General features: G+C 45.4%; 1 protein-coding gene across 20 annotated transcripts in view; it reads left to right on the top strand.

The window, feature by feature from the left end:
• Positions 1–22134, top strand: part of adgrb2 (adhesion G protein-coupled receptor B2) — a 219120-nt gene extending 196986 nt beyond the window's left edge. For 11 of the 20 annotated variants that reach the window (XM_047605267.1, XM_047605268.1, XM_047605279.1 and 8 more), the window contains 4 exons: positions 1076–1111; positions 3444–3557; positions 15802–15855; positions 18821–22134. In XM_047605267.1, coding sequence (XP_047461223.1) covers positions 1076–1111; positions 3444–3557; positions 15802–15855; positions 18821–18997 — 381 coding nt within the window. In that variant the 3' untranslated portion in view covers positions 18998–22134. Of the gene's footprint in view, positions 1–1075; positions 1112–3443; positions 3558–6114; positions 11074–12788; positions 12841–15801; positions 15856–18820 lie in introns of those variants that run through there. The other 9 variants (XM_047605275.1, XM_047605276.1, XM_047605269.1 and 6 more) reach the window with 9 other exon arrangements.
• The last annotated feature ends 224 nt before the right edge of the window (positions 22135–22358 follow it).

Here is a 22358-nt window from a genome sequence, read left to right as displayed (position 1 = left end):
AAACGATCCACGGGGCATATTAACCTTTCATCACGATTTAGAAGCCTTACGAGAAACTGCACATGTCTGCAAACAAATTAGATTCCACTGTGTGACTGGATGCCACTTAAGGGTCATCGTGCCACCGTAACCAGCAATCTCAGACAGAAAGGATTCCGTGTGAATTTTGTACGAGTGAGTTATTGACTGCTTTATGTGTGTCCCCACCTAATCATGCAATATACCGCACGCGTATATGCATGACGCATGTCCACCATTGTTACAAGTCACGGAAATTTCTCTGTTTAAGGTAAGGATCACCTCTATAGGACGAGGGTGTTGTAGATTTACGGGTGAATTCGCGATATGAACAGGAGTTCTCGACTGGAAACTCATCTCTCTATCTGTTTGCATCCCTTATCGTTTTAGAGCCTTGGCCGGCACAGCATCAGATCAGCAACTCTGCCCTTTTCAGAGAATGAATATAGCTTTTAACTAACTGTGGAGAGCAGCCGCGCTCCCTGCCAAATGCAAATGTGCCAGACAGCAATAGCCAGATAGGAAAGTCAGAGATGGAACGCAGTTCAGAGCGACGTCAGGCCGAGACGAGCTGGAAATGTCTGCAGCTGTTATTGGCGGCTTTTGTGCCACTTGGTATAGCTACGGGGGCACTTGAGAGGAAAGCCGTAGGTTTCAAACAAGACTAGAGGGTGAAAACCATCTTCTCACGTGTACGTTGCAGCTCTTCTAATCGGAATGCAAATTCTCCCAAAATAGCAAAGAGGATGATTTATGTACAGGGTCGTAACGATTGTATTTGAGAGTGCATGAGCCGAGAAATTATTATTTCATTGTAATTCCGGGTTATTCCACTCCACTAATCTCATTACATTGAAATAGACTGAATAATTTCCTTTTTCCCGTGACATTTGTAAAGATAACCGTATCGCGTTAGGCGGCCGGTGCACGATAGCCCTCCTCCTGTTAGCGAACGTCGCCGCTGAAAGATCTCCTCAGGAGATCGAGACAGTTCAACAGCTGGTCGAGGGTCAGTCATTGATGCTTTCTTCTCTCCCCCTGCCCCCTCCTCTTCCAGAGGAAAAGAGTACGGTACTCTGAGCTGGACTTTGAGGTAAGATCTCGGACCTCATCCCCCTGTCATCAGCCTGTCTCTGCTTTCTTGTGCTTCTGCCAGGACTTGAGTAACGCATAGAGGAGCAAAAAGCATTGCTACACCCCTCCCTCCGCACCTGTGTCCCCCTTGCACTTAGAACAAGAACTGTTTTTAGACCTGTCTCACATAGTATGCTGTTTCTCCAACAGTGGGCGTTTAAAGCTTCCCCCCACTTACTCTTTGTCTTATTAATAAGCCTTTGGGAAAAGTAATCATGGCCTTGTGAAAACAAAAACAACCTACCAACATCTACATTGAAATGGAACACGGCTGCCGTGTCAACGTTGGGTCCTGGTTGAAGAAACAGCAAAATAGAGTGCTTCTTGTGTCTGGATGAATAGCAGCAATTCAGTTCTGAGTCGACACGCAGAGTATGCAGCCGCAGTTGATTTGTTGGTTATATCTGTTGGAAGGAGATGACAGTGCGCGTGAGTGTGTTTGTGTCAGTTGGTGTCCTGCGAATCTCCAGTCTCTTGCAAAATATCCCGCGCCAGCAGAATGCAACATTTACGCTGACGCCTTTTCGGGGGAGCTCCATTTGATTCGGTCTGCTTTAAAGACTGGAAATTCACTTCCCACCACCGGAAGATGTCGTTTATGCGGAGGGAATGAGTGATGATGAGCTACTAACTGTTATTATGGCTGATCATTTTACTTATCTGGCAAATTTGCCGGAGAGTCATCTGTGGCCCCCTGCATGAGCAAGGAGACCGGCTCTCCTTGAAATCACCTCTTTTCTCATCAACTGACTATTGACTTTTGAGAAAGAGGTTGGCATAGAAGAACGACTAAAACGGGGAATACGTAAACTCCTGCGACTTAAGGCAGGGTAAATCCATTTTGAGCTATGTTTTATTTCATTTCGCCGAGTTATCCCACTCTTTTAGACTGTGTACTTTAACTACAAAATGTTTGAAACCTAATGAGGCTATTAGCTCGGCAAAGCCAGACTCAATTCTTAGCAGAATATGAGTCTGGTCATTGGCTTTTCATTACGAGGCAAATTTCAACTGATAGAGAGAAAAAGAAAGTCTGCACAAAAGTGGATATTCACACAACGAGTCAAAGCCAACAAATTCTCTTCCATGACGCTCAGATGAAAACTACTGTTACTCTTCTGTCCATCACAGCATAAAACCCAACCAAGCAATTAGATTAGCAGCAAACCTTTTCCAGGGCATAATCAGTTACCAAAGGGTTGACCCCAGACCAAATATCTCCCAAAACATTTGTGTGTGGGGTAGTTGTGGGTTTGATCCATGCTCTTAAGCAATAGTCTTTTGGCAGAAGTATTACCTTTCTGAAAACTCGGAGGGGGACCCTAGGGATTAAATATTTCACTTCAAGCTGAGAAAAATCTCTCCAGCAGACGTTGAGATATCTTGACCTTTGATTCCAGGTTGTTTATGGATTGTTTACGAAGCCTTCTCTCCATTTTGGATGTTACGACTTTCACCCTGATGGTCTTCAGTTGTAGGCTGTAACATATTCAGGTCACATTGGAAAGTATGAACGCCTAAACCTGCGAGAAAGACACATAGCCAGGAGATAGTAGCACCTTCCTAGCTGAGCAGAGATGAGGGTGCCCACTTTGAGGTAATTGGACCTAGCGCTAAGCGCCAGTTCTGGCCGGTAAGTGTGCGGGTGTGAGTGCTGGCATCTTGCCCCTGTGTCACTTTCAACCTCGCAAGCTGCTTTGACGATTAGCTCCTGCCGAGCAGCTTCGGCTCCTGCCCATTAGCACGGAGAGACAGCAGTGGCACTGACAAATGCAGTTTGCCGTCAGACAATTACAGATCTGGATTTAGCTGCCTACGTGACAGACATATTCAGAACACGCAGGAGGCAGTTCACGTCAAAGATCCTTTTCACTGGGGTTAATTTAAGAGTTAAATTCCTGCCCATCTGTTAGACATTTAATGAGTTTGACAAAATCCCGAGGTAACGGGACCACCAGTTTGTAGGCAATAGTCGCTAACAATGACACTTTTGTCAGTCATTTCCTCCAAATTTTACTTTAAAGGACTCCTCCGCAGCACTCCCAGTTGCCAGATTCTTAAAGACTGAGGAAGCGGATGATGGATGAGCATGAGCCAGCAATCGATAGATCTGTCAGCGTCCCTTTCTAACCAACCCTTCTCATGGCTGCCATCACTGCAGTTCCCCGGCATTTTCTACCCATTCCCATTCTCCTGCCTGCCCCGACATCGCCCCCCACCCCCTCCACCCCCTTTGCTTTTATTTCTATTTGCTTCATTTTTGCTGTCCCTTCCTTTTTTTTCCCTTCCAGAAAGTGATGCACACTCGCAAAAGACATTCTGAGCTATACCATGAGCTCAACCACTCGTCCAAGTTCCACACCATAGACAGGTATAGCAGGGACCCAGCCATGTCCTCATTCAAGGTAAGACCATTGCCCAGAACCTGGACGGGAGCACTCCGTACCCATGCACCCCCCATTCCCTCTAGCACTCTGTCGCAATCCTTAAACCCAACCCCTTTAATACTTGCTACCCAAAAGCAAATAATGATTGAAATTGCAGTACTGCGCTTCGCAGAAAGTGGCTTTCACTGACTAAACAATGTCAGCACTGCGATGACTTTGTGTTTACTCATAAATGCATCTTTCATGAAAAAATTACAGTCGTAAAAATTCTGAGCAAAGCTCCCAGTCATTTGCAAACATGAGGTATGTGTAAAAGCATTTGTATTCATTATGGTGTCTTTTCAAGCCAAATTGCTTCTTTAGAAATGAAAACATTGTGCTACTCTAACAAGGGAATTTGAATGTAATGTTAATACTGTATACATTTTCATTGCCATTTGATTAATTCGCTGCCGTGCTTGTTATCGCAACCGTGGAGAAGCGAACAATAACTACCTCATAAATACTTCTTCAGAGGCGCATTCCACTCCATCTTTCATACCGTGAATTTTACACCTGATGTAATTGGCCAGAACTTAATCCATTTTCACTTGTGGTGCGCGCCTTATTAAATACCAATCAAAAAATAAATAAAAAAAAACTGATCGCATGAGGTGTTAGCAGAGGGATAATCAATCACCAGTGGGTTAATGAAATCCAAATACAGCAATTTAAGACCTCCGAAACTATTCGTCACTCTTACTAAACCCACCTTAGCATAATTAATTGAGGAGAAAGCCAACACATCTGCCTGTGCGAACAAGTGCTTTGTCTGTGCATGTGTCGGTCTGTCTAATGTGTCTCTATCACTTTCTATGTACTGTTTGCCTTTTCATGTCCCTGTGCCTGTGTGGGTGGCGAGGCGGGTGTGTGTGTGTGTGTGTGTGGGCGTGCCCGTGTGCCTGCGGGGCGCTTGGGTGGGCACCTGCGCGCATGAGACACAGAAGCATCTTTGAATCATTAATACGCCATTAGCAGCAGACGAAAGAGTCCCCGCTTGCTCCGCGCTGACCTTCAGAGGGCCACTTCCATTAAGATTTAAACACACGCGCACCCGCTCACGCTCCACTCATCTGCCGAGCGTCGGCGCGTGGAGCCGCGATGAGCTAGCCAGCCTTGATAGGTGTACTTTCCCCTGGCATCGACGGCACGCTGCTTCACATCTAATTTACACCGTAGTAGGAACAGAGGCTGGTCTGACATCCCCCGTATTCCCCGTGCCATCTAGTCACACACACACACACACACGCGCACGCAATGTACACACGAGCCATTTCCGAATGCCAGGCCGACCGGCCTCCCGCTTCACTTCTCATTTGCTCGACATCTTGATCAAGATTTTCAGAAGCGTTTGGCCGTCTCCCCGATCGCTCACGCCAGGCAAATATTTTATGGAGGAGAAGAAAAATGGCAGGCTGCTTGCAAAGGCATGAGCCGTGCATTAGAAGTCTGCGGCCCTTACCGGGCGAGGCGAGGCGCGGCGCGGCATGCTAATGCGCTTCGGAGGGAGCTCAGGTGCGCTTTGAGATTGCGCCCAGATGTAAAAGAAACGAAAGGCCAGCTACAAATAATAGATCGGCAGCATTTAAACTAATTAAGACAAATTGGAGCGCGTATTTCCTCGGAGTTGGTGACGTCACGTTAGTTGTGAAACGGGAAGGGCGGCCTAGATCGCACTTCCTCGTGTTAAAAGTAAGTAGTCGGTTCACTTAGCTGTGAATAATTACATGGATAATGCTATCAGCGTCAGGCCTCTTGATGGGTCCCAGCTTGAGTTCAGCTCTGCCGTTGTCAACATCTCTCTTTGAGAGTCACCCCCAGACACGGACATGCTGACTATACAGTAATTATGGAGATGAGAAGGGTGTGTGTGTGTGTGTGTGTGGGTGTGCACGTCCATACATATTCAAGTGCCTACGTGTGCGGCTACATGGGCCTGTGTGTGGTTGTCCTCTTGTTCCTCGTGTGTTTATCTGTTTTTTTGTGTTCGACATCGCCGTGCTGCACCGCCCGTGTCTGGAGCACATTAAACTGTGTTTAGGAGACAGTTAGAGCACGAGTAATGATATAATCGTTTCATAATAACTTTAATAACGTCCTTTCTGTGCCATGTGACAGACACTGACAGTGATTTCCACATATACTATACATGAGTGATTTAATCGCTAGCATCATTGGGTTAACTGCTCACGGATGGACACCCAAAGAACTGTGGAAGTTGAAACTCACCCATAACTCCACGTGGCCGATTGACTTTTGTCACTTAAGGAGAAACACTACCAATTATCTCACCTTTTAATGATGCAGGAGGATAGGCAGTTCCAGAGAAAGCGAGTGGAAGCATGTTCATATTCACATCACTCCCTTACACCTGCTTAGTGATGAGTCATCTACCTGAAGCCGTACCTCGGAAACTCATTAACCCCCTGACTTTGTCAGGCCTCTCTCTCCTTCAAAGTGCCTAAATGGTATATTAACCAGAACTCTAAACACCCTTTAACCCTTCTAACCACCACGTGGCATTCGTCCACCACAGGTCCCCCCTCCCCCACCACCGAGGCACAACACAGAGCCATCGCTAGCGCGCAGAACGTCCCTTGTTTACAAAGAAAGTCAACGTAAGACATGCTAAACCTCACATAAACCTGGTGCAGTAGAGCCCCTCGTAATGCTAAAGCAGGCCTGGATTGAAGTGCTACATGTCACAGTGTGAATCTTTGTTTGTCACTGTTCGTTCCGCAAACTGTGTTTTCGTGCAGCAAATGTGCATTTCTGAATCTTGGTTAAATCCAACCCCCAGCAGTGAATATTCGGCTGAAGCTTAGCAACTGTAAGGAGGCCTGTCAAGCTTTGGATTTCTTTATATGTCGACATGCGGTGAGTAACAGTGTAGTAAGAGTAAGGGTTAACTAGTTTCTTTGTAAACCAAAAGCACCTACAGCTAAAGTAAAGGGAATGGGTCGTCTGCAGTAACGTGAGCAGAATCATTAGCATGCGCGGCTAACTTACTCAGCATATGCTCAGTATGCTTTCCCTTTCAAACCACGGGTTTTAAAGTTTAATCGATAAAAGGCTGATCCTTGATGCTATTAGAGTTCAGGCTAAGTGTAGCCGCCCTGATCCTCTTCGGACTATTCTTTACACTCCAGCCAATATTATCCGAGGCCAAGTTAAATTAAGCCAAATGTATCACTTAATCCTCATTCCAAGAACTCTTTCCCTTTTATTGCTAGAAGTGTAAATATACTTTATTTCAGCTCAGTCTTTTGGCTAAGCAAACAAACAGTTCCTATACAAGGGAGCACATCTTAAATTTATCTTACTCTTACTCAAGCAAATATTAAGTATAACTAGATTGAACTGAAGCTGAAGATGTTGAACACGTTTTAGACTAGTATAGTATGGTGTACTTTGTGCACATTACGTGCATAATTTAGCTAGAATTAGGAGTTTTTAAAGTAACTCCACTCCTGTTGTTACTATGTAGTGGATGTGTGCTAATGAAAAGCTCGACAGGCTCAGCAACAGTAGCTAAAGGTGCCGACCAGATGGTATTGCTGCCTTCAAATGGGGTCATGGTGCAGTATTCACAAGAAAAGTGTATGTGAAGTCTTGTGGCGTTCACAGCCTTGCAAATGGACTTTGCTGTATTGAACTTTGTATTGGACTTGCACTGATATATTGTAATTTAGTCAGGGTTCTCTTCCTAATTTTATGAAATGACTGAAGAAGTGTTAGTCACCTGGTCTGGTCAACGTCCTCTGTGGCTACTGCTGCTGTTACTACATAGCTTTATGTGTTCCCATGCTGTAACCAGAAACATAAATTCCACTTGAAGGCAGCGTTCATTCAGGTCATGGTACTTTAGTGGAACGACTTCTTCAATTCTTTCCAATCAAAGAAACACAAACAGTGACAAACTATAAATTCACTTCATGTAGCTGCTCGTCTACTACCTGTCAGTGCTGCCTCATCGTGAAGTGACTGTATTTGATGAACCTCAATATTAGTGGTGTGGCGTTGTGCATCATACCTTACATCCCTTGTGCGTTAGCATTCAGGTGATGAATGCTAATCCCCCTGCCTTTATTAACCCCCATACAAATTCCTGTATAAACACACGACTCGAAACACCTGGAGAGAGGGATTTGTATGGCGGTCTAATTCTGGACTGGGTTTTATTTTTATTTTGGGATTGTGTTTGTGGTGTAACAACCCATACAGTCATCGTGTCCATTTCAGTGCCTGAGTTATAAACACCCTAACCAAGTGATAAATCAGTTCATAAAGACAATGACCCATCCAAACCGGTTTATAATCACCTCATAAACCATGATATTCTGTCCATAAACCAGCTCGTTGGCACTAAAAAGGGGCCAAACACTCTGCCCTTTGTATTGGTGCTTCTGAGAGACTCTCAGAAATACCACATGGGTCATGGGAGACCTGATCCGTTTTACTCTGGAAAGGTAGGATCTCTGTGGTGGCTGTGTTGAGGAGATGAGTGGATATCATAAAATGTGAAGACATGTTTTTTTTCTTTTCTTATTTTGCTTTGTTGTTTTCAACTTTCTCTTCTTTTTCAATTTCCCATTCAAGTGCAGTGGGCTTTAAGTGACCTCGGCTAGATGGGTGCCATCGCAGATAAAACACTTCTTTTAGTTCTGTGTCACCCGGTAATTGGCAATTCCACATTTGCAACACCAATAGGTAGAGGCTCTAACGCCTCCTCATTTACCTCAGCACAGCTTTTCTGTCTGTACCATAGCCTGTGTAAATATTAATTGCTCCTCAAAAGTGAAACCAAAGCGAGTAGAGCTCCCCCTGGTGACTGCTCCCCCATTAGATCATAAACTCCACCTCCTCCATCTTAGTGGATGGGACTAAAACACTGAAATCCACGTCAATTATTATTTTATTTTTTTCAAAGGTGGTTTCTGTCATTTTAGGTATTTAGTATAATGTTTGATTTATGTTAAGGTGTCAGCTTTTAGTTCATTATTTGATGCTATAGAAACGGGACGTGACAAAGTGGCGTCCACCTGTTGTGAAAACAATTTTTAGAAACAAGTACAGTGTACAATCCAACGTTTGATTGATTGATTAAATGAAACAAGATGGCGCCGCCCATATCCCCAGGAAAATAGTGCCAGTTTGGCTAATGGGGACTCGTTGTCCGTGTTTATACCGTCTATGGTCTGTACTAAGCAGGACATAAAATGCTCATATGGGTCCCTGGTAAACCAGACGTGATGAAGGTCAGTCCCAGCCTTTTATCTTCCTGCTTCCACTGGACAGTCTTAAAAGTAGGTGTTCCACAGGTTGCTGCGCGTCCGTGCTTGATTGCCAACTATTTTGACTCCAAAACAACAGGAATCAAGTGCTCTTTGTTTGATACGCTGTATGTATACACAGTTGTCCGCCCCCATGCGAAAGTAATGTTCACAGTGATAACACTTGTATTGCACTCCGCTGAAGTGGATGCAAAGCGTGCTCCGCGATATTACTAATGCTGAAAACAAATTCCAAACCTACACTGTTTTAAGTACAGCGGATGCTCGGCCCGGGGCCATATGGCTGGCAGATGGATTGAGTCCGTTCTCGTTGTGAATTCTTCAACCGTTGTCGAATACAAATGGAGTCAAAGGGGTTACCAAAAAAAAAAAAAAAGAGGAGGTAATTTGTATGTAGCGCAGTATGTATTAGCATTAGTGTCTGTGCTAATGTTTAGATTTAGAAGCGCTTCTCGGCCCCTGCCACAGTGGAGTTAGTCTGTCATTTTCTGTGCTTTCCACAGGGTTCAGAAGGTCACACCACAGATTTGCATGCATTGCCCAGTGAGGCAGTGATGTGACTCGCTGTGTGTGGGAGAGAGAGAGGGCATTTTCACTGCATAATGGCTCGGCTGATGTATTTTTTTTTTTATTTTATTTTTTTTTTAGCTCTCAAATGAGATATATTTCCATCCCGTCGTCTGCTGTGTTCTTGATTAAATGAACCGTGGATTGGCTTCCCTCTCCAGAAAGACGCCGAGGAGTTGCGCAGAGCGCAGTGGGGAGGAGGAGAGAAAGGGACAGACAAAGAAAATAAGTCTACTTGATGCGATTTCACTGATGCCAGATCGGGCCAAGAAATGGGCGAGCAAATTTTCTATTACGAAAGATGTATTAGTAAATCAACCTAAATGGCCGGAGGCGTGTGTGAGAATTCCATGATGAAATCCTTGCCTATTAGGTTACATGTGGAGATGTATTGTGGCGTAGTCTGAGAGGATTTCTTCATTAGCCTGCCCCACGGAGGAGAGCTGAGAGAGGAGGGTGGTGCCTTCATATCCCCGTCTGGTATTAGTGGCTGGTTTTCATATTGTGGTTTCAGGCCACTGTATGGAAATTCAGCTAAGGTAATGTGTGCGCTTTGAGGGCGTCTTGCGTAAAATGAAGACGTATAATTTCATATGACAAAGAGCCAATTTTTGTTGATTCAGTGAGGGCAATTTGCCTGCCACTTGCAAACCCCCGTAGGTCCTGATAGTCAATTTGCTGGCATTAAGATGAGGGGTTTCAATTTCACATTCCAGCAATAAAGCAAGTCCTCTTGCTCTTCATGTCTCGTGCTCCCCTCTATTCGTCCTCACGCTCATTTGACATTTTCCCTCCTCGGATGTCTCCCCCGTTTCCCCCCGGCCGCTCGGCGGCACGTTCGAGGCATTAATTGAATAATTAATTCCTCTCATTAGCTTGTTTTTAATTATTTCCTCGCCCCCTTCCTCGTGCCGAGTATAAACTCATCAACTGTTTTCATCCCCTCCACGCAAATTGCCCGTGAAAACCGAGGACCGGCGGAGTGTGGCTCCGGCACACCGGCGCCATCAGCGGCTCCTAATGAGGGGACGGACAGTCCAGGCGGAACAGGCCTAACGCTGGCTTTCGTGAGCCAACAGGCACAACACTAATTTAGCTCATTTAGTGTCCTTGGGCCAATTAAAGGGAGGTGAAAAGGTCCGAATCACTCGCTGGATCTGCCATCTCTACAGGCCGCGCGTTGCGCGGGCCGAGACAGCGGCACGCCAAGCCCGTGCGTCCGACTGCTCGTTTGTTTGCAGTGTGTTGCACTAATGGAATTTATTTACCCTACATTCACAAGATTTGACTCCTTTGAAGGGCCTTATTACTTGTGACACAGATTCCTTCCCAGCTGAAGGGGGTAAATGGTACTAAAGACTGCAATGCACGGTCTATTTTTGCGCCCGCTAATAAATTATGCCAGTGCTGAATAGGCAATCTAGAATCCTATAATTACCTTTATTATGTAATGAAATGATGAAAAAAGAAACACAGGGCCTTTAAATAGGCCAGTTCTGGTCCACTGACCCTAAGCCCACTGATAACTGTAAATTAATTCTCACGTTCTGGCATCCACTCAGTCTGCTCCTGCACTTTTTTTTTGATGTTACTTTTCATTTCTTTCCATGCGATTTAAGTTTATTCACATGCTCAATGTACAGTGGGGGAAATAAGTATTTGATCCCCTGCTGAATTTGTAAGTTTGCCCACTTCCATAGAAATGATCAGACTCTGGTTTTTATGGTTGTTTACTGGTTATGGGTATAGACAGAATATCAGTCGAAAATGCATAAAAAACACACAATCTAAAAGTTATAATTGTTATGTATTTTATTAAGGGAAATAAGTATTTGATCCCCAAGCACAACACAAGTCAGTACTTTGTAGAGAAACCTTTGTTGGCAAGCACAGCGATGAGACGTTTCTTGTAGTTGGTCACAGGTTTGCACACAGCGCAGGAGGGATTTTGGCCCATTCATCTTTACAGACAGTCTCTAAATCCTTCAAGTTTCTTGGCTGCCTCTTGGAAACTCGGAGCTTCAGCTCCCTCCACAGGTTTTCTATTGGGTTAAGGTCTGGAGACTGACTAGGCCACTCCATGACCTTAATATGCTTCTTCTTGAGCCACTCCTTTGTTGTCCTGGCAGTATGTTTTGGGTCATTGTCATGTTGGAAAACCCACCCACGAGGCATCTTCAGTGTTCTTGCTGAGGAAAGAAGGTTTTTGTCCAAGATGTTACAGTACATGGCTGCATTCATTGGCCCCATAATGCGGTGAAGTTGCCCTGTACCCTTTGCTGAAAAACAGCCCAAAACATGATGTTTCCACCTCCATGCTTAACCGTGGGTATGGTGTTCTTTGGGTCATACTCACGTTTTTTCATCCTCCAAACACGGCGGGTCGAGTTAATGCCAAATAGCTCAACTTTGGTTTCGTCAGACCACAGCACTTTCTCCCAAGCCTTCTCTGAGTCATTTAGATGTTCACTGGCAAACTTAAGGCGGGCCTGTACATGTGCCTTCTTGAGCAGGGGGACCTTGCGGGCACTGCAAGAGTTCAATCCATAACGGCGCAGTGTGTTGCCAACTGCTTCCAGATCATTAACAAGCTCCTGCCGTGTTGTTTTAGGCTGCTCCCTCACCTTTCTCATCATCATCCTCACTCCATGAGGCGAGATTTTGCGGGGAGCTCCAGACTGAGGACAGTTGATGGTTCTTTTATGGGTCTTCCACTTGCGAATAATGGCACCAATAGTTGTCACCTTCTCACCAAGCCTTTTGCTGATGGTTTTGTAACCTATACCAGCCTTGTGCAGGTCTACAATCTTGTCCCTGACATCTTTTGACAGCTCTTTGGTCTTGCCCATGGTGCTGTAGAAGTTGGAATGTAAGAAACTGATTCTTAGAGCAGGTGTGCTTTATATACATGACGAGTTAAGATCAGGAGTATTGGTAATTAGTTGACTGAGCACAGCTGTGTGCCACATGCGCACCAGCCAATCTGTAGGAGCCTGAATTCTAAGTGAATTGTTGGGGATCAAATACTTATTTCCCTTAATAAAATACATAACAATTTATAACTTTTAGATTGTGTGTTTTTTATGCATTTTCGATTGATATTCTGTCTATACCCATAACCAGTAAACAACCATAAAAACCAGAGTCTGATCATTTCTATGGAAGTGGGCAAACTTACAAATTCAGCAGGGGATCAAATACTTATTTCCCCCACTGTATGTCTTTTCTTTACCTCACCACTACATTTTATTGATTTGAGTTTTTTTGTTTTGTTTTGTTTTGTTTCCTGTTTCGTGTCCTTTGTTTGCTGACTGGGGGATTGTGCTGCATGCTTGTTGTCATGTCCCAGTTTGAATGTAGCCAGACAGTCAGCAGAACCATGGGCATCCAAGTCAACAAAGGTAAAGTTTACCCACTTACCCGCCACCGCCTGTCCTCCTGTCCCCCCTACCACCACCCCCTCATCTCCCAAAGACAGCCTGCCACACTGCTCACCCACATCCAGACACCATTTCCAATTCCACATTCCCAATGAGGGGGGCTCTGAGTGGCAGAGAGTGGGCTCTCATCCACCAACACTGCTGCAGATTCTTCTAGAGATGGCTTTAGATGTTTGTGCTGTCTTTTTTCCCCCCTCTATGTATTCTCCCACCGAATCCCTACAACTGTTCTTCTCACTTTGCTTTGTCATGCTCTCAGCTTGTAGTGTTTTCACTCCCGTAGCTGGCCCCGAATCTTTAAGAAAAGCGCATAAATTTCAGATTTGACTGACGCATTTAGGGGGGGATCGTGGTACCACATGAAGTTAATTTCCCCCTGCTGTACCTGCGGATATAATGAAAGCATAGCGTAGAAAGTACATTTCAGTAATCCCACGGTGCCTCTTTAAAAGCTGCAGAGAAGCACTGCAGGTGAGTTGCTGAAATAGTTTTTGAATGGATGCTGCACATCTTGCATACAACTCGGCTTTTGTCCACCTCTTTAGTTTTCAGGCTTGTGCTGTCTTGTCTCCCCCAACACGTGGACTAATCTCGCTGCCCATTCTCATCAGATTTGGTCGAAATCTATCACCCTCGCAAGACTGCAGGAAGTCTGATGCAGGAAACAGCACGCACCAAAAAAAGTATCCGAGATTTAATTTGGGTGTTTTGCAAATCAAGTTCAATTTCTTTTTTTCTTGTTTTTAAACCCAGCCCTACATACAACTTTCACCTCTTAGATTTTTTTTCTCGTGCATTGATTTGTTTTGGGAATTGCTGAATATTTGAACTTAACAGTTGAAGAAAATTGACAAAAGAATTAACATATGTGCATATGAAACATTGACACATCGTGACGTCACCCATTGGATTCTGAACCTCGAAAATTAAACCCACAAGTGGGCGGAGCCTGCATTCACCATGTTGCATGACCTTTACTCCACCCATACTCCACATATGGACATGGGGCTCGTGTCGGACATTGAGACCCACCCACCCAACTCTCCGCTACCTCTTAGCTCAGGCTACCGCCGGTCAGTTCAAGCAGGAACGCCCTTTATTATGCAGAATTTTAAAGAAATTTTATGAAAAAAACTCACCCCCTGTACAGTTGTCATAAATAGTGAAATAAACTTTTGAGACCAAAATCGTTTTTTGTACCAGGCTGTAAACATGTAAATTTGGGCTTTTTAACATGGGGGGTCTATGGGTTTTGCTCCCATTTGGAGCCAGCCTCAAGTGGCCACTTGATGAACTGCAGCTCCTTGAACTTGGGCTGTATGGGCTTCATTGATCTGAGGTTGCTGCTTAATATGCAATAAACTCACTAAAAACAGTGCTTATGTGAAGGTGTCATTCTGATTGGTGTGTTAGGTCACATACCAATGAGGGTAAATCAGATGGATAGATAGGCTCCGCCCCTACCACAGAGCCCACCTTATGTAGCCCGCATAGAGGAAGCCACAGGCAACGATAGTTTGGTAGCATGTATGAACTGGGAGTCTGGTAGATAGTCTTCCAGCAGATATTAAATGACCTTATCCTCCACAGATAATGAGTTTATTTATGACTTTTTTTTCTTTTCTTTTGTCGCCACCATTAAACGGAACAACGGCTGAAATATGCCATTATAAAATCTTTCATTTCTGTCTACACTCAGACGCAAACATCCCCCCTCGAATGAATGATGATCAATCCCCTCGGCTGCTTTTCGCAGACGGAAAAATTAAATAAGAACATCAAGTGTTTCCAAAAACTTTTCTCTTTATTTACTTATTTGTTTTTACAATAACCTGAAAAGCATCTTCTTCAAGAAGCAGTCCAAAAACAATCTGGCTCCAATCCTGAGGCACTCTGGGATTTAGAAAGTACAAATGACGCAAGTTCCCAACCCAAACTTCAGCACCACCTAAACACACACACACACACACATAAAAAAAAATGAGAACTGCAACACCAAACACTCTCTGACTTGTGTGTGCGCTCTTCTTGTTGCTGGACTCATCACCAATTCCCACCCTGGCCAGTCCGCCGGGAAACACCTGTTACTTCAGAATGGCACAGTACATGTCGGGGCGCTGCGAAAGGAAAAGACACTAGACCACCCCCTGAGAAGCAAGCCACTGCAGGTTTGCTTCTAACTAAAACAAAAAAAACAGACATAGAACAACAAAGAACATAAAGAAGAACTATACGGGCGGAGGTACAACGGGGGGAAATGAGGTTTATGTGTTTAAGCCAGAGGCGGAACATAACAGAGTCAGCGGTGTCAACTTTATAGCCCAGCTTTAACTATTTTATGAGCTATGTTCACACATACAGTGTAGAATCAATAATGCAGATTGTCTAGATTGCATTTCCACGCGCTAATAACCAGATTAGTTATCCTCTTTCAACATTATTTAGAAAGCACGAGCCGCACGGCCTCGGGCGCTGCGCAGTAGATTCCCTGCTAGAGCTCTTAGAAGCCCAGTTTCTTCCTTTGTCCCTTTGTAGAATCTTTTGCTCCGTCCTTTCATCGCCACTGCTCCTACGAGCGCGGAGAGGGCCTGGACACGCTTCCCGATCCGGCGCGTTTCAAGCATGCTGACATCAATCTGCTCACGTTGTGCATGTCGTGTGTGAACGTGTCATATATATATATATTTTGTTCTGTGCGAGAGGGATTGAGAGATGGAGACGGGAGGGGCGAGGCGTACGAGCCGAGCGACGTCTGCCCGCTCACCTGACGGAGGTGTGGGAACAGTGCTGCTGTTTCAGGGCAGAGTTGTCAGTGACTGTGATTCCTCCCTCCCTCCTTCTTCTTCTTCTCTCTCTCTCTTTCTCTTTCGCCCCCCCTCCCCTCCCCTCCTCGTCTTCCCCTTCCCCATTTCATCACCACAGAGGGAAAAGCGATGGAGCATTTCGTCTGCCGGAGGTGAAAAGAACTCGTCGAGTGTAAGTAGAGGGGGTTCTGGCAGAGAGAGAGGGAGAGAAAGAGGGATGAGATTGGGCTTGGGGGTAAGGAGGGAATGGAGGCAGGCAGAGATGGCGAAAGGGAATGGATAGACACGCAGTGGCAGCACAATCGCGTTAGCCTAGTCTCCCAGGGATAAAGTTGGGCTTAACTGCAGCATTACCCACACTCCCGCATTACAAAATGTTCCTTCGCCAGCATTTAGCATGCAAATTGGCTCCCAGATTATGCCTTTTGTATTCATTTTACCAACTGTCAGGCTGTGACGCAGGGGGAATGATAATCAGGCAGATATTGCCCCCTAGCGCTTCGGCGATGATCATCACACACTGCGGGGGGGGGGAAGGGGCCCGGGCGGGCGGGCGGGCGGCGTGTGCCACTGCAGATCAATGAAAGTGTAACGGATGAAGAGATAGACAGGGCCCGAATGACTCGAGTACCTGACTCGAGGAGCTGCTGCAATGAAGCAGAGGTGCGATTGTGGTAAAGCAGAAAGAAACAAAATGAAAGAGGCTGAAAGGAGACGGTTGCACAGAGAAGAGAAGAGCACACGCTGTAGTGCTCTCTGCTCTGATGGATTACACACACACAAACAGGGTCAAAGTTAGTATTAAAGCTTGGCATTTTCATAAAATCTACTCTCTGGGATCTTAGATGTGCAGCACCTAGCCTCGCCGCGTCTCTGGAAAGCACCACGACTACTGTCTTTTTTTTTTCGTCTTTTATATGTTTTCCTCCCCCAAGAGTCATCCGAGCTAGCGATCCCTCGCGTTCTTCCCCTACGCGCATCCGCGATATCACCCCGAGAGATCTCTACGATTTGAGATAACGAGCGTAATTTGAATAATGGGCCCCCCAATCTGATACATAATGCCACCTCTAATTTCGCTAATCCCCCCGTCATGTCTTTTTCACACGCACCGAGGGGCACATCCGCGGACCACATGCTGCGATAACACGCCCGAGCCTTGGGGAGGGGGTTCGTGCTTTTTATCAGTTCATACAAAAAAAAAAGTTACTGATCGGGAGATGACGGGTATCATTTCTGCACATCAATGAACAGAAGTTTTTTTTTTTTTTTTTTTTTGGGGTAATAGAAAGTTAGTCGTGCGCCTTGAGCTCCAGGTATGTGTCGTGCTGCTTTTTTTTACTGTTTGCCGGGTTAAATAAGAAATGTCAGAGAGTGGTTGGCTTCGCCGCATCTGTGTTGACATTTGCAAAGGTTAGAGACATGAGATCAAAATCATCTTCAAATATATGTACTGGCTCAAGAAAAGGTTCCCATCTGCTGCTTTTATATTCTGGTTTTCTTTTTATAGCGGCGGCCAACTCTTTTTACTTGTTATAATGCTTCCCACAACATGGCGAAAACAGCACCAATCAGGAGATCAGGCAGGGGCAGAGCCGCTCAATATTTCCGTCTAATCGACTAAAAACCTCTTTCCCTGATGGTAAAACTAAAAGTGGGCGAAGTGAGGGTGCACTCGTGTTGATAACAAGGGTTTGTTTAGTCGGAAAACCGTCCGTGGCCGGCTACGGTGAGTACAGAAGGTCAGGAAGGCGCTCCGAGGCAAACATGAACGGCACATTTATAGACCTGCGCTGTGCGTGTAAGAATAATATCAGCAAGAAATGTATTAACACAGCATCCACCAAGAAGGAACACATTTTACTCTTCGGTTTTTGTCCAGTTTACACGATCTGGATGTTATAGAGGATGGGGGGGTTAGACGTGCTGGTTAATGGGTTCCATTAGCGCTGGACTAGCTGTTTCATTGTTTTCACAGTTATTCAAAGCTAAGTCAACTGTGAGCTACAACTACAGCGGCTATAAGATTATTATTGCAGTCTAAATTATCTCTCTCCCTTTCTCTCCAATAAGCCTTCACAGCACCCTAAAGTATTTTCAACATATTGTTGAAGTATTCTTTTAAAAGGACAGTGTTTGAGATTCAAGGGGGCCGCTTTGCACAACACGTTTCGACACAGTGAGTGAGTTCTATTCTAGACATGTTTCGCTGCATTGTTCAACCCACAGCGGACAAACACAGGCTCCTATGCATTTCCACTTTGAATAGACGGCAACTGCAGGTTCTCCTCATTGGACGAACCCTCCGTGAAGTCACGCGTTGGGTGGCTCTGGCTGTTGCCATTTTCACAGAACCTGATGTCTAAATTTTCAAAAAAAAAAAAAAAAAAACAAGCCATGTGACAGACTGGCGACCTGTCCAGGGTGTACCCCACCGGTCGCTCGATGACAGCTGGGATAGGCTCCAGCTCCAGATGAGATGAGGATCATAAGTAGAGCAGAGGTAGATAAGTGATACCTAGTCAGGCAGCTAGTGAGCTAAGACGGCACTTACCTGATGCTCAAAGCAACTGTGGCCCTAAATTATTCATAGCTTTCTGCCTTAAGATAATTTCAATGGGTGACTTATATCAGAATTCACCGCTCATGTTGTTGTAATTAATGGGGAAATTAGCTTTGAATACCAAAAGGCCAGTTGGTTAGTTTGGTCTGCAAAGTTGAACATTTTCCCATGGAAGTCTGTGGGTATGTAGGAGCCAGCCTCAAATGGCCTTTCATGGAGGTCTCTTCCACTTTGATGTTGGCTTAATTTTTCAGCCTAGGAACTTGCCCCTTGGTTCTCCTAGACTTTCAGTTGCTGCAAATCTGTAACTTCAACTGTTTAGGTTGTCCAAACTAGCATTTAATGGCTAAAGATGCAAATATAGAATATCTTAAAGGTAAGAGTTGTAGTAAGATTCCGAAAGCTTGGCTGTGAACACACGCAGTTCGGATATTTTTTTAAAACGAGTCTCAGACCTGTTGATTTAAACGTAATCTAACCTACTTTGTACTTTCCAGTTCCATGTGGCTCCTCCATTCCCCGCCTCATTTTCCTAACACGCCTCTTTTCCCCTTTGTCCTCCTCCACCCTTCAGGACAAGTCAACCCCGGAGGACCAGACCTCCTGGGACAGCTTCAAGACCATGACCCCCGAGCTGTCCATCGTGCCTGGGGAGCAGAAAGACCGGATGGAACTGCACAATAAAAACTGGGACTCTTCCTCGGCGAACACGCCCGACTCGTCCGAGGGAGACTTCCAGACTGAAGTGTGAAAAACGCGCTCGAAACACACAAACAGACACACACGCTCATGCCGAGATGCACACAGAGACACTGGACTCCTGAAAAGCTATACATAGGTACATGATTTTTTTTTTTTTTTTTTTTAGTTTTTTTTATTATTATTATTATTTGCAAGGATCTCGTACACTCTGCTCCCCGTCTCCTGCAACGTGCTCCGTCGGATCCCATACTGTATTTGTTTACTGCTGCAGCGGACAGACATAGAAAGAAGACTGTTCTACTCTATATTTTCGCAAAGACTACTGAAATGAAAGAACAGGAGCTCGACGCGTCTGCGACTGAAGAAAATTTTTAAATGAACTTTAAAGAGAAAAAAAAAACTATGAAAAACTTATTTCTGGGGGGAATGTCTTGATTTTATTCTGGAGAAAAAAAAAAGAAAATCTTTCAATTGTTTGATGACTCGGGGGAGGGGGGGAGAGAAAAAGAATATTTCTGCACCGTTCAGTTCTTTTTATAGCAAGGGGAAAAAAAATCTCACTGAGGTTCCTCACACTGGTAGCCCCCCTAGGCACTCTGCTTTCATTTATTTCCTTTTTCCCCGCTAATGGATGACGAAAGCATTCAATCGCTCCATCTCTTCTTTATGTTTTCTTCGTTTCTTTTCGTCATTTGGATGGACAGGGAGGGAGGGAAGGGGGAGGGAGGTGTGGGCCAGAACCGCTCGTTGATATGTGCCATCATCTCCGCTAGTTTTCAGGTTCAACACGCCTATCCGCGCGCTCCTCTCACGCCATTCATTTTGTGTACTTTTCTATGGTTTCGTTTGGAGGAAAAAAAAAGAGAAAAAAAAGTCTTCCCCTCTTGTTTGAAACTTTTGAAGAAAAATTAATAAGACTGAAAGAAATAACTACCCACTGAGTTGTGTTCTAACTGTTCTAAGAAGAATTGATTTATTTTCAGGCCGGTTTGATTTGTGCTTGTGCTGCTTCTTTTCATTATTACATTTTTTTTTTTCTTGTTTCCTTTCCCGTGAAGATTAACTAACTTTGAAAAAAATTGAACACGCGCCGCACACAAATGTGAGCTTGCTTTCTGAGGTATGGACGCGCGCCGCATGTTATCCGCCCCGCACGGGAGAGAAAAAAAAAAAAAGGGAAGGATAGCAACCATCGCGCAAATTTCCCTTAGTTTCTTTCCCCTCCCCCCGCCAGCTCAGAGATAAAAAGCTTTTAAAGACCACAGCATCTGAATCTGCCCCGGCCACCGCCGACCACAGCAACGCCAGTAGAGGGGATGTCCGTCGTTTCTGCCCGAATGGAATCCGCGTGAGCTCTTATTAGCTTCCCTCATTCCCTCAAAAAAAACGTATCGATCAGTTCAGCAGCTAAACTCGCGCTTCTGCCGTTACTGAGGGAATACCGTTAGCAATGCATGACCCGAGGAGGGTGTTCGAGCCACTTCTGAGCCCAAGATCTTCATCGTTTATTTAAAGACGGGGCTTCCTTGTCTTGTGGTCCGCCGACCTCGCCGTTGCTCATTCTGCCCGAGAAGCGTCGAGCTACAAGGAGGCATGAAATCTTAATGCTAGCAGCGAATCCCGATGTGCGATTCCTCCTTTACCCCCTCCGAGGCAATTTGTGAGCGCGCATGCCTGCAGAGAGAGAGAGAAAGGGAAGACCGAGTTAGAAAAGCAGAGAGGGAGTCGCCGGGGGTTACGAGGCGACCGGGGGGTCAGAATGAAGACGAGCCGCCCGTGACGCTTTTCTACTTGACATTCTGCGCCCGCGCTCCGGCCGTTGCAAGAGGACGACCAGCTTCCCGCTGTTCGGTGGCGACACCAGCGCATCAGTCCTCCACACGCAGACAGAATGAGGGTGTCAGAGGGCAGCGTCAGCCCAGCAGATAGCTCGGCGACTTTTCCACAATCGGAGCCGTTAATCCGAACGTCTGCGGAAGGAGAGACGGTTTATTTGGAAACAAACGGAGCGAGAAAACTGTAGCCGAGGAAGAAGATCCAAAAATGTATTTAAAAAAAGAAGAAGAAGAAGAAAAAGCTTGAGGCAGGCAAAGGAGGGGATCGCTCAAAACGATAATTATCCAGGGATGGCGATTTGTCCTGACATTTTCCAACGCAGCCCTCGAACCATCTGTTTAAAGATCCCTAATGCGGTGGTAGAGCAGCGCCGCGCAGATGGCGGGACAAGAGCGCGGCCCTCCTAACCTTTCAAGCTAATCAGCTGACGGGCAAACCTACAGCTCGCCTTCTCTCCGAGGAGCGAGATGGGTTTGATCCCAGGTTGCCGATGCTAAGGTCACATTCACCTGACCTTCTGTGAGGCTCAGGATCCAAAACCACCGTGCGTGTGTTGGTGTGTCCAACAGAACAAAGCGGCCGTCTGTCGGCCGCACAGTTACACTCAGCAGGGGCTACTCTAGAGCGTATTTCTGTTTGTTTCTCTATTACATACATATATATATATATATATATGTGTGTGTAAGTGATTTTAGAGAGAAAGCTCATGGGGAATTCGATACTAAGCCCTGTTCCCATGGTAACACATAAACAGGATTTGCAGACAGAAAGAAATGTTTGATTTTAGCGCAGTGTGAGATTTTGTCACGTCCTTCAGTCGGACTTTTCATACTTTGCTCGTGTCATGTGAACATTTCCACGGCCCGGTTGCATTTTAGGCTTCCTCCTCGCGACGGTAAGTGAAATGCCGCTTGACTGATTGAGGCCGAGGCTGCTCACCGCAAAAACTTACGTCTTGCAACTTTTCCTTTTCTATTATAAGCACTGGTGTCGATGCAAACTGTAACGCAAGCAGACGCCGGTCAGGTGGTGTGATGTTGAGTTGATTTTTCTTTCAGCGTTAAATGCCTGCCAAACTCAGCAGCTCATAATGAACTATAAAACACAGGAAAGCAAGTTTAAAAACCTTTTTACGCTCACCTCCACCCCCCCCCACCCCCATCCCTCAGCCTTTGATGCTTAAGTGTTAACCAACTGCTACGACCCATCCGACATTCCAGTTGATTTATTACTGAGAAACCCTTCCCTTTCTCCTTCATTTTGGTTCTTTTTATACATAAGATTGTACAAAGTAGTCCTCTAATGTTTTCATAGTGTCTTTTTTATATGAAAAATAAATTTTCAAATTGATCTCGGTGTCTCATGTCTGCGTAGGCGCCGCTTCAAGGGCATCCGCGGATGAGAGCGGCGACTTTTTGCAATAACACTCTGGGTTTCTGGCATGACGAACTCAGTTACCCAGAAGCACTCAAGCTTAGCTGTGACCAATCAGGGGCCCCCGCTGCTCCATCTGAAAATGTAAGAGAGGGGGGGATACTCTGTGGGTTTGAAGTTCCATCGTGCCGGGATGACCG

This window comes from Mugil cephalus, chromosome 14 (genome assembly GCF_022458985.1).
Source record: "Mugil cephalus isolate CIBA_MC_2020 chromosome 14, CIBA_Mcephalus_1.1, whole genome shotgun sequence".
NCBI classification, from domain to species: domain Eukaryota; kingdom Metazoa; phylum Chordata; class Actinopteri; order Mugiliformes; family Mugilidae; genus Mugil; species Mugil cephalus.
Note: the sequence above shows the minus strand (reverse complement) of the source record. Positions and strands in the feature narration are given on the sequence as shown.